Source organism: Electrophorus electricus, unplaced genomic scaffold (genome assembly GCF_041902795.1).
Source record: "Electrophorus electricus isolate QZ-2024a unplaced genomic scaffold, ASM4190279v1 Scaffold380, whole genome shotgun sequence".
NCBI lineage: Eukaryota > Metazoa > Chordata > Actinopteri > Gymnotiformes > Gymnotidae > Electrophorus > Electrophorus electricus.
In genome coordinates this window covers 73-12,500 of record NW_027658672.1, presented here as the reverse complement: position 1 = coordinate 12,500, position 12,428 = coordinate 73, and the positions used below count along the sequence as shown (strand labels likewise).

The 12,428-nt window shown below is 40.8% G+C and overlaps 1 protein-coding gene across 1 annotated transcript in view; it reads right to left on the bottom strand.

Moving 5' to 3' along the window:
- LOC145655881 (sodium channel protein type 3 subunit alpha-like) overlaps nucleotides 1–11,667 on the bottom strand; it is a gene marked incomplete at its 3' end in the record, with an annotated part of 22,839 nt that extends 11,172 nt beyond the window's left edge. The window contains 13 exon segments of the mRNA XM_081709342.1: nucleotides 884–1,057; nucleotides 1,611–1,849; nucleotides 2,050–2,161; nucleotides 2,811–3,323; nucleotides 3,898–4,080; nucleotides 4,246–4,443; nucleotides 4,818–4,959; nucleotides 7,989–8,052; nucleotides 8,269–8,511; nucleotides 8,616–8,707; nucleotides 9,664–9,792; nucleotides 10,953–11,044; nucleotides 11,046–11,667. Of these exon segments, the coding sequence (XP_081565468.1) occupies nucleotides 884–1,057; nucleotides 1,611–1,849; nucleotides 2,050–2,161; nucleotides 2,811–3,323; nucleotides 3,898–4,080; nucleotides 4,246–4,443; nucleotides 4,818–4,959; nucleotides 7,989–8,052; nucleotides 8,269–8,511; nucleotides 8,616–8,707; nucleotides 9,664–9,792; nucleotides 10,953–11,044; nucleotides 11,046–11,099 (2,235 nt within the window).
- Nucleotides 11,668–12,428: the final 761 nt, after the last annotated feature.

Genomic DNA, 12,428 nt, shown 5'->3' with positions numbered 1-12,428 from the left:
CAACACCTTACTCTCCAGTAAATAGCACACGTGGCAAGACCTTACTCTCGAGTAAACAGCACACGTGGCAACACCTTACTCTCGAGTAAACAGCACACGTGGCAACACCTTACTCTCGAGTAAACAGCACACGTGGCAACACCTTACTCTCAAGCAGTTCACACTCAACTGGTGTGCTGCGGTTCACTGTCAATATTATCTGTTATCTATTATTCTATTCTTATGTTTTATTATCAATATTTTCTATTCATTAATATAAAATTAATTAATAATTAAATTAATTCTATTATTATTTTTTAAGGACTTTTATCTTCAAAAAATGAAGCTCTGTGAATTATTGGAATATACCAATTATATATACTGACTTTTGAGAAAGTTTTTTGTTGTTTTTGACTTTTGCCTACATAGCATTATAATAATTATTAAACCAGGTCATCTGACTGGCACTCACAGTAACTCACAAGATACATTTAGTGTTTCTGTTAAGACACATTAGCAAAATGTTATAGGAATGACCTCAAGCACGAAACTTTTAAGCATTAAAGTAAACCAGTCACGTATTCTCATTATTCTAAAGCACTTTGTGCAGATTCTTTGTACAGAAGAAAACCTGACTTTGGTTCTGCCACCTACACAGCATATGTATAGTCCTATACTGTTCTGTATTTTAATTTGCTGGTGATTAGCCAACCTGCTTTAATCTGCATGGCTTTATTGTTTCTTCGTCCCAATTTCTGTAAATTACTGCTTTTGATGAATGATCACTAGATGCAAATTTTAACAGCTTTTAACTTTTTGGGATTTTGCCAACAGTTTTTGTTGCAGTGCCTTCTCATTGAGACCGGTAACACTTATTATTTTGAGTGCTGTCATGCGATCTTACCAATCTGAATGAGCGGAGCACAGACAACCCCTCCACACTAGATAAGCCAAGCTCCATTAGACTTAAGCAAACGATAATGCCATCAAAGATATTCCAGCCCTGCTGGAAGTAGTAGTACGGATCTAGAGCAACAATCTTCAGCACCATCTCAGCTGTGAAGATGCCCGTGAACACCTTAAGAGGAACAATAAGTTGGAGAACAATCACTGAGACACAGTCACTGAAGAACATGAATTGTGGAAGGTCTTAATTTACAATAAAAGATGGCACAAGTTGAATACTTAGTAAAGTGCTGTTTGCTCAAGATGGATGGAGAAGGGTGTGTATTTGTGCAGATTTTACACAGTTTAGTTAAACAGCTCATTGTCTGGCAGACAGTGATATTTGCTCAGTTAATCTAAATGATGTTTCAGTGAAAGTTCTAAGCTGATCTTTAGAGGTTGCCAGTAATACGCTCTTATAAGCTCTACACACATTATTAACACATACCCTTTAGAATCAATACAATTCCATAATGCAAATCACCTCATCCTCCTACAGAGGATGCTTTGGGAATAAATATACCTTGTGTGCCCAGTAGCAGACCTTATGGTGTAAGTGCCATGATTTATTTATTGAAATGACACAGCATGCACAATTACTTAATGTGGATGTTGTAATTAGACACAACTATGCAACACTTCCTAAGGGCCTTTCCAGAGGTCTGTATTGGGGGTCACATTCTCACCAGATTCCCTATGCTCAGCATGCCGTTGAAGTCGTCTGTCATGGGGTAGTGCTCCAAGGCCATGAAGAGCGTGTTGAGCACGATGCAGGTGGTGATGGCTAGGTCCAGGAATGGGTCCATGACCACGAGCTTCACGCCTGCTCTCAGCTTCAGCCAGGACGGAGAGCACGTCCAGATCAGGGACTTCTTAGCGAAGCCATACCAGCACGGAGGGCACTTCTGATGGGCCTCTTCCAGCTCTGTGATGAAGGTATGAACGAATGCTGGTCATTGTGATTTTGTTGACCGTGAGACTTATGGGAGTTCCCTGTGCACTTTATATCATGGCATGATAGAATACTTTGAATGCTGCCTTAAGCACTATGGCTTTTTTGAGAAACAGGGACCTGGACAGTAACTACTGAGGTGTTTTTGCAAAAATTCGGGCATCATCGCTCACCCTCCATGACGTCACCGATGAAGCTGATGGAGCTGAGGCCTCGCTTCCTACAAGGGGGCAGGGCTTCGATCTGCACCTCCTGTGAAGGTCTGGAGGCTTCAGAAGCACAAACCTAAACACAGCAGCTCTTGTTAGCTACCGCAAATGGTCTACATGGTACATTCAATGCACAGTAAAACGCGTGTAAGACGTACTGACACAGCACATTTCATGATATGTACTGTATGTATATGCATCTGTCTTTCATGCTATTTCTGCGTCAACAAAAACAGCTCAAACATAGGGCATGTTTCTGTTTAATATAGTCCTTAAGTTTCAACTTGTGCATCTCATTTACTAGTACAATTAGTGATCATTGATTTCTGAGTTTGTGGTTTTCCTAAGCCTGTCTAATTTTCTATGACTCCTCTATTAATACTATCGACTGCTGCTGCCAGTACTGATTTCCAACATTATAGATCTGCTAATAAAATGACTTCACCTAATAATTCAACTAACAAAGCTTTGGTTCCCTGGGACTCGGCGCTGGACTACTAGAAAAATGGCTTCTTTTTTTTTTTTCTTTTTTTTTTTACAATATTGCAGCCTGAAAATAGGTTATATTTGCTTGTACTGTTTTATTATGCTTCTGATATTCCTGAAAAGTACCTTTGAAAGTTAAGTATACCTGAACATCCATTTAATAAAATTTGTCTGCTAAAACTGGCAACTGTTAACACTGCTACACATATCATAATCGAGGACCTTCTGCTTCCGATTACCCCACTGACTGCGTTTTTTCCCTTCACGCTGCAGGGGCCAAGGGGCGTTGGCATGGAGACGCAAGTGCTCACGGTGCACCCGGGCAGAGCGAGGACGTGGGAGCAGTGACTGCACACGCTGCCCTTGCGGCACTTCCGCCCCACCGTCTGCGGCGAGTCCGCACAGCTTCTCCCGTTGCCATGGACGCCAGGCTCGTCTTCCGCTAGGCCAGCCTCGGAGCCGTCACGCTGGTGGAAGGTGGAGACGCTGGCGCTGCTGCCCCGCCGTGTGCTCAGGGGGTGGGAGGAGAAGGTGGCCAGGAAAGGGTGTACAGGCTGGATGGCAAGAGAGAGGGAGTGAGAGAGCAAAGGAACGAAGAACAGGAGTGGCACAGATGATGAAGGAAAAGAACAGAGACAGGAAGGAAGTGTGCAAAAAAAGGTATGTGGCATTGTGAGTTTTGTGTATTTAAAAGACAAAATGGCTACTGTAGTTTGGGCCAGTGGGTTTGAGAAGCATAAATTGCGCCAAGCCTATTTACTGTGCCATGCCTGTTTATTGATGTGTATGAATTTCTGTGTATCTTATTGGCATAATTATGTATCACAGGCACCACATGCACTGTGTTTCCACCTTTTTATATAGTGGAAGATGCCAGTATAATAACATCTGACTCCATAAATGAATACATTTATTTAAAAATAAATAAATAAAAGAAAAAAAACCCCACAAAGTCACTCATAGTATGCAGACATTGTAGCTATGCTCCCTCTAAGACCTCTATGTAAGGGCACTATTGTAATTACTGTAATTGTCTTAGTAATTGTTATTGCCTGAGTAACTATAACTGTAATTTCCTGAGCAATTGCCCAAATAACTGCTATTACCCATAGTAATTGTAGTTGTCTACTTTTTACCTGTTCCTCTTACGGTATTTAATTACTGTAAAATATAGAATTAATAGGGTGGCTGTCAGATTGTGCATAGTAATAAATGGTCTATAGTCTGTAACTACAAATTTAAAAAGTACAAAAATGCACCTATAATATAACTGTACCAAATAAAGTGGCCTGTAAGTGACCTGTGTAAGGTTTTTAAGGTTGTTACCTTCTCATCAAACAGTTCAAACTTTGGTGATCTGAGCTCCATGTCCTCTTCTGTCTCTTCTGACATGGTTCTGTAGGATCTGGACCTGGGACTGCACTCTCTGGAGTCTTTACCACTGATCACAGGCAGAGCCAATTCCTGCAATCGAGCCAGCTCTGCCTCCCTGTTTCGCTTCACCAACGCCTAGTGATAGGGGTTCAAAACATTGTGTCAGCTGGGACGTTCTTTAAATACCATGGTTTTGATTCAGTAATCAGACTGAGCTTAATTCTGTAATCAGTCTTTTCATATATTTATTGTTTTGTTTAATAGTTGGATAACGGAATCGAACACAATTGTGAGTAGTACCCTTTGCTCTCTGCGCAGCTGTTCCATTGCCAGGTGGAATTCCTTCTCTTTCAGCCAGGCCTCAGCGATGGTGGCCTGATTCTGCTCCTCGTAGGCCATGGCTACCACAGCAAGAATCAGGTTCACCAGGTAGAAGGAGCCCAGGAAGATCACCAGCACGAAGAAGACCATGTAGGTCTTACCGGCTGAGCGCAGCGTCTGCCAGGAGGGAGAGTTTCACCTGACAATATTTTTACCAGCTGTGCAACTGTCAGAGCTCTTTTCTAGTCTAGATTTCTAGAGCTCATTATTTATGACAATTGCAGGAAATGTTAAAATTCCTAATTTTCCCCATTCTTTGTGCATCTTTGGGGATAACATAATTCTGAGCTCCCCCTGTTGACGGCTGATACACAGTTGTCTGTCCTGGGTCCTTACTGAGCTGAAAAAACATACCTAGTTGTCTATGCGTGTCAAGGACTTTGCCGAATCATAGTTGACAGACCACTAGTGTAGTGTACTAAACAGGTTTTAGATCTTCACTTGCTCAGAAATGCAATAGTGCATGCAGTTTGGGATTAGTGACAGGCCACCTGGTGGTAGAGGTTCTCCCAGTAGTCTTGGGTCATGAGCCTGAAGAGTGCCAGGAAGGCCCAGCCGAATGTATCGAAACTTGTGTAGCCATAGTTCGGGTTCTTGCCTGTCTTCAAACAGTCAAACCCATCAGGACACTTTCTGCAAGAGGCAATAAATAGTTGCACACTCCAGCAATGAGGGCTTGCTCAAATACTTAGAACAAAGATAATAGAAATGATGCTTTCTGTACAAGAAACAGATCATTAATGAAAGAATACCTTTGTGATAATGTTGCTTTATTGCATAGAAGTGTATATTGTTTCACAGCATAAAAAGAAACATTGAGTTTGAATTTAATAGGGAAAACCTCACACTTGACCCCACATGACATCTACAACTGCATGCACACAGAGGATTAGGAAGTGACAGATGGGTTTTGAGTTGTTTGAAAAATGTTTTCCCCAAGCCAGTGACCTCAGTCTAGCACATCTCTTCGTTAGCGTGGTAGCATTAGGTTTGAGTGACAGGCAGTGTGGAGGACAGAGCTGTGTCAATCAGAGAGGATCATTTAGTGCTGGAACTATCAACAGCTGGGAAGACTGCAGTCCCACTATTAGGGCATCTGTGAATCTCTCACAGCGATAGAGTGGAGACGTAAAGGATAGTAGAGAGATGTAATGGGCAACAGAGAGAGAGAGAGAGAGACATGGAGGGAAAGCAGTTTATGCAAAAATCTAGCAAAACAGTGCTGCCATAATTGTTTTGGTCTGGCCAAAATATTTGAAATGCAAACAAACAAACAAAAAAAGAACATTAGTTTGCATAGCACAGATGTTCACCAATATCAGTTAGGTACTCATAGAAAGGTAATGCACAGTCTGGGATCCAGGTGCAGAGAAGCACTCGCACTGTTACAAAAATGTACTGTACGAATTAAGGAAATGGCAGGAGCCAGGTAAGGGAGAGAGTGTAGAGGTGAAGAGAGCAGGTCTGAACTCCCCGCATTAACACAGGGCTGATGTGTACAGGGTTGCTATGAGGACAGAGGTACTCAGGGTCTCTATAGTAACAGAGGCAGTTGCTGCCGGAGATTGTGGTAAGAGTGTCTCTTGGGTTCAGTGGTTTGTGTATATTTGTGTGTGGGTGTGTGAGAGACTGCTCTGTCAAAGTCATTCCTGCAATCCTTTAAGCTCTGTGATTGCACTGGGTAATTTGATGTGATGTAATTGCCCACTTTTGACTTGAAGTCTTGTTGATTCTCATACAATGACTTATGAGAGCAGATAACCATGTGTCAGTGTTCATGCTTCAAACTTGGTCAATAACATGTTATTCTAAAATGGAAATCACTATATATTAACACAGTGAATAATATGCATAATATGTGTTTACATTAAACATTGTTTAAATTGCAATATGTATTCATTACATTGCAATAAACCAGATGATGTAATACATACTGCATTGCATCGTACTGTTACATCATCCTTTAGATGCCATTTAGATGACAATTAAAGACTTATGATGCCACTCACTGTGCTGACAGTTACAAAACATTTCCATTGCCTGAAAAAATCTCAAACTTTTAAATAAAAAATTAAGAAGCTATTAAAAAGGAAGCATGTGTGTAAGTCTTGCATATCAACCATTAAGAAACTTAATAGGGATCAGAGGATCTTCCCTGCCCTTCCGCGGAGGGCAGTTGGGCAGTTTTCACACTGCCAGTATTAACGCTGACCAGCGCTGCCAATCTGGAATAGAGTAGCACAAGCATGTACAAGCAGAGTTGACACCAACAGCTCTGCTTAGCAAAAGGACAGTTTTATAATAAATGTTTTCATTTCTACACTGTTCTGTAAGTTGAAAACATTCTTCTGTTATGCAGAAAAATCAAACATCAGCTGATTTTGTTCCTTTACCGCCATCATCAATTCATGGCATATCCTGCATATTTTCCCATTCAGAAATTAAGCCTTTATAATTTTGGATAGTGAACTGAAAGAGATTAATTACTGTCCATTGCTGAGTACACAGTATTATTATGTCAGTATTAATTTGCCAAGCAAAAGCAAACATAACTCAGCATGAACAGACAGAAGAGAAGAATATTGTTGCTGGCTGATCATGAATCTTACTCCACTCTAGAAAACTGCCTTAGGCTTTTCATTTAAATACACACACAGTATTTAAATCCTAATTTGTTTAGCATCAATTCATGTTTAAATTCCCAACATTGCATCTTTCAATATCATACCCACATCTGCTTCCAGGGCTTTTTCAAACATCGCTCAGATTTGTAATACTTAACATTCTAACTGACCCAAAACTGCTGAGGATTTAAAATGAAAACAGATGGGTATAGGTAAAACAACCTCTTGCACTAGCCCTGGCAACAGGAACATTGTCCTATGGCTTTTGTTTCCAAGGCGCTCGGATTTGTGAGATTACATAATCGGCAGCACATGTACAGTCGGGCGCATTGAAAGGAGACATGGAACCACAGTATCATTGGACTCAAACCCTATGAAATATGGAATTAAATATAAAATGCTTCGGCCGCACAGAATAAAGTAGTTATCTTATGGGTTGTTATCATGAATTAACCCTAGACTCAAAATGATGGCATTTGGGAAAATAACCCTGAAAGTTATCGGTTTGATTAAAGTAATGGTAAACAGCCACTAGTGACTGGAGGATTGCTGTTGTGAATCCCAACTGGCTGACGGAGGAAACCGGCTTTGTGCGAGAAGGTGTCGTCTTCTAGTATCTCCACCAAAAAGAGATGTTTGTTTTTCTCTGCTCCCCACTGCTCCACCCCACCCCACAGGTTCTTAATGGTTCCAGCCTGGAGATAAAACTCAACAGGGTGTTTTGGGATATGTGTAATCTGATTTTAAACAAAAACCAATATGTTTAATTTAGTGTTAGACTTTGATTAAACAGATAATCAGAAAGAAGAAGGCTAACAGTGTTTAGTGGTACCAGGCTTTACTAGAGACAATCTGGGATAAATTCTTAGCTGTTTCTCACAGGTTTCCAAAAACACACTAAAATGTGATCTCTGCTGCTTAGTTTTCGACATCCTTTTACATTCTTTGTTTTGGAACAATAGGCAGGCATGCACACACAGTGCCTAAAACCAAACACAAATAGTCTGGTAGCTTTGAGGAACAGGAGCTCCAACGTACCCAGCATCACTGCTGTATCCGCAAATTAAGGCATCCTTGGCACCTTTGATTATGTAGAAGTTCTCTGAGGAGAAACGGGAAAGTGCAGATATCACCGTCATGTTCTGTGGCACGACCTTCAACAAGCTCCCCCACAAGCGGCGTACTAACATTTTTGTTATCTTAAGACACTTTTTGTCCCTTTTTCTTAGCACTTTGTTAAGCCTGAATATGTGAATGTCAAAACAGAAACAAAGCCTTCTGTTTGGGTCTTTTGGAGCTGTTTGCAAAGATGCCGTACCTTCACTGGTAACAAATTCCTTCATGGAGTGCCAGGTCTTGTTGTTGCATGCAAAGCTCCCATTCCCCGGGTGGGTGGAGTTCACGCAGTGGGCGGAGCTGCGGACGCACTTCTGCCGCAGGGTGCCCATGAAGAGCTGGAGCCCGATCAGAGCAAAGACGCTGAGGCAGAAAACGGTGAGGATCATCACGTCTGCCAGCTTCTTTACAGACTGAATGAGAGCTCCCACAATGGTCTTCAACCCTACGGAATGGACATGAAAACTCAGCACAGTCATGGAGCCATCATCTGTGGATTAGAGAGGCTTAACAGGACCTTGAGCCATGTGTCTTGTGCCTTGCTCTTACCTGGGATCACAGATATGGTTTTTAGGGCTCGCAGGACTCTGAAAGTGCGTAAAGCTGAGACATTGCCAAGATCCACAAACTCTGTCACATATCTATATGGGCCAAAAGTAGAAAACACTTCAGAGCAAACTGCCCCTTTTTAGGAAAAAAAAACATGATATACTATGAAGAACAACAAAATAATTAAATGGCAGAGCCTGGAGAGAATGTACCATCACACCGTTTCAAGTGACTCAGAGCACTTTATGTGAATAAATTTACCCTCACACTTTCTCTCTGGGTTTTTCTGATAGCTAATCCACACTCTGTCGGGTTGTAGTGCTGATTATACAGGTCACTGGACATTCCTTTGACATTCTCTCCCTCTTCCTCAAGCACTCTCTTCTTCTCAAGCCATTTCTTTTCCTTTCACTCTGATTTTGTCACTCTCACACATTTTTTTCTGCCTACAATGCTCTCTGTCTCTATCTGTCAATCATACAATCACACCCTCTCTCACTCCACTGTCTGGTGCCGTTCCTCTCATCACTCCCTCTTTTCATCTGAGCCTCAACCTCTTCAAGGGCCTTTTTCTATCCAAATGTAATGCAGATACCTCTTTGCCACATGTCGAAAAACAGATGCTTGGACCCAGACACTTCCTTTGTCAGCAGGTCACGTTTTCAGCACCGCGAACAGCGAAATGATTCATACAACTTTCGTGAAATGACACCACACTGTATTATTCCCAGCTTTTCACAAGCAATTCAGAAGGCAAGTTATTCGGTATGTAGTCAATGTGTGGTTTTATCTGTGTGCTAAGAACACAGTAAAATCCGCAGTGTAAAATGAACCCCCTATAGAGTTAATTCAGAGTGAAACTTAACGATTGTGGGAGATGCTATTTCAGCTGCTGTCGTTCTCTCCCTTTTAAGGTAACAAATGTGCCTGTGCCTTATTGAAATGAGGCTATTTTGAATAAGATATCCAACGACAGAGATGTAAAAATGTATGATGATGTAAAAATGTCAGCAAGTCACTTGCAGTAGGAGACATAAGACCTACTTACGCCATAATGATGACACTGAAGTCCAGCCAGTTCCACGGATCTCTGAGGAAAGTGAAGGGCCCAGCACAGAAACCTCTCGCCAAGATCTTAATGAGTGACTCAAATGTATAAATGCCAGTGAAGGTGTATCTGAACAAGCAAAAACAAGACAACACGGAGCAAAAAGTAACATCTATACCAGCACTTTGTAAAATGAGGAAATATGGCATAGCAAATGTAAAAACTGAAAGTTAATGCACCACACTGAAATGGAATATTATACTCAGACTCAGGGTGAACATCCTTTAAAGTGGATAAAATCTTTCAACCCAGGTAACTGTTCAGAGTGCAGTTTTTCTTGTTATAAATAGGAAACTTTGTTAAGCATGCAGAAAACACCTCTCTGTAACTGGTCACTTGGAACGTGAAAGGTGGGAGGATGGTCAGGTGCTAGCCAATCAGCATGCCACATGCTCAGTTGCATTCTCTTCCAAATCAGCTCCATGCACACATTCAGTAAACATCAATTCATGTTGCGCTTTGAAGCAAGATATGATATCCATAGGTGTAAGCAGAGGGCAGAGTTAATCTGCCAAAAATTTCAGTATGCCTAATTTAGCCTGAATTACATGGAATCTGGTTCCCATTTCAGTGAGTCTGAGGGCAGGTTGAATTATCCCCCACTTAGGAAACATAGGGGACAACCCAGGAATAAACTTATTAAATACATTTATTAACTTAATATTATTTATGCACAATATATCTATTTTATACATGTGACTATATCCCTTAATAGATTGTCAGATAGTGGCCAGGCAGAAGTATCATTCAAGAGGGCATTCCATTGCAGTGGACCATGCGGTGATACAGTTTGTGTAATTCCAATTTCTTACCGAGACCTTTACTAAACACCGGACAGGACCATCCTAGCAGGGACCACAATGATGAAAACTCACTTTTACAAATCGAAGGACATCTTCATCAGAATATACACTGCAATACTGCAGTCTCTGTTTACGGTCTCTGGATGAATGATATGTCCAGATTTAACCAAATTTCTTCTTTTATTAGTTGCACTGGGCCTATTAGTGGCATTCTTTAAAATGGCATTGATGTTGATGTTTAGAAATGACATTCCCAATAGCTAATTTCTTTAAAAATGAAATGCAGTTACACATAAATAGACTTTCAGTGACAATGCGAGATAAACGTATAGAAATCAACATGTCAGACAACCTATTGTATGTGGCACAGCTATGAGTAATCTCTATTATAAAAGAGCTATAATAAAGAATAAGAGCAATACTCACTCCAGGTACTTGGTCCACTGTGCCGGGTCTGACATTGCCATGAAGAAGCAGTTAGTCAAAATTGTGCACATTATGAACAAGCTAAACAATGTAGTGCAGATTTAAGGAAACTCACAAAAGTTTCACAAAGAGATTACTTTTAAGCATGATTAGGGGCAAGACATACAGCCTTTTCTCTAGACATGGAAAACTCTGAAAAATCTCAGAAACTCTACCAGGTTCTGTATCATTATTCTTTCAGTTGAGACATGCTATGTTCATCAGCAGCAGGTAGTGGTGTACTTTTACATGATGTTTTCTTATTCTTTTCTGGGGAAAACCTGAAAGAATCGGACTTTATATAGGCAGGGGACACTTTAGCCATTTTATCACTGCAAATTCTAACAGCAATGAATTGGGTTGGACTCGAGAGGGATTTCTCAGAAAACAGCAAACAGTGTGAGACAACTCTCACTCTGTTCCATCCTCCTCTTGTCTGAAAGATGTTTTCCAAAAATGCAAAGCCATCCAGCTTCCACCTGCATAACGAGCTAAGAAGAGCTTATTCCCACTCCAGAGTGGGGAGGATAACAGACCTTCCTGGGACAGGGAGTACACTCACAGCAAAATGGAATGACTAACACACGGAGATTAAAGTGTTCTTAACCAGCAAGAAAACATTTTCAGCTTCACCGTGCTGTTTTGGAGTGAGTTATTTTCAACTAATGAACCTGGAATTAAAGTGTAATTTTCTCCAAAACTCAAATAGGCCTAAATAGTGCAAAATAGCTGTATTTTGATATTTTAGACCATAATTCAATATCCTCCATAGGCTTACAACAAAATGAAAGTTAATTTAGTTTCATCAGCTGTTTCTCTACAAGCAGCCAAAAAAAATGCTAGATTGTAGATATTGCTTTATGTAGGCCACATGCTCCTGTTATGCCTTCTGCTGAGGGAACTATAGCGCATTAGTGAGGGATGCCGTTCATTTACTTGTCAGGGCCACAGCCGACGTTTTAAACGCGCACGTGAAGGACCAGTGATGTGCTGCATCCCGGCTCCATTTCACTCTGACTAAGGTGACTAAGCAGCTGTCACAAGATGCCAAATCTCCTTGTTCTTATTCCATTTAGCAGATTAGAAAGAAGGATATCAGAGGATTTGGGTTACAGTTACAGAGAGAAGTACTACCTAGCTGTTTTAAAAACTGGACTGAAAAAAAAAATCCAATAAAATAATTTGGGGAAAATGTTCTAGTGAATGGCTTAGTGAATGGAACAATGGATAATAGTAACAGCTTGCAACACTGATTCAGTCATTGAACAGTAGGCTTATTAATCAGAAACTTCATTTATGCTATTGATAAAGATGCTTTTTGTACAAGAGTCATTTCTGGTTTAAATAAAGTCCTGAGAGACATTAAAAAGCATGTTTTGATTTAGAAACTTTTTCAATGCTACGTGGAATTCCTGGCATAAAAAAAAAGACTAAGAC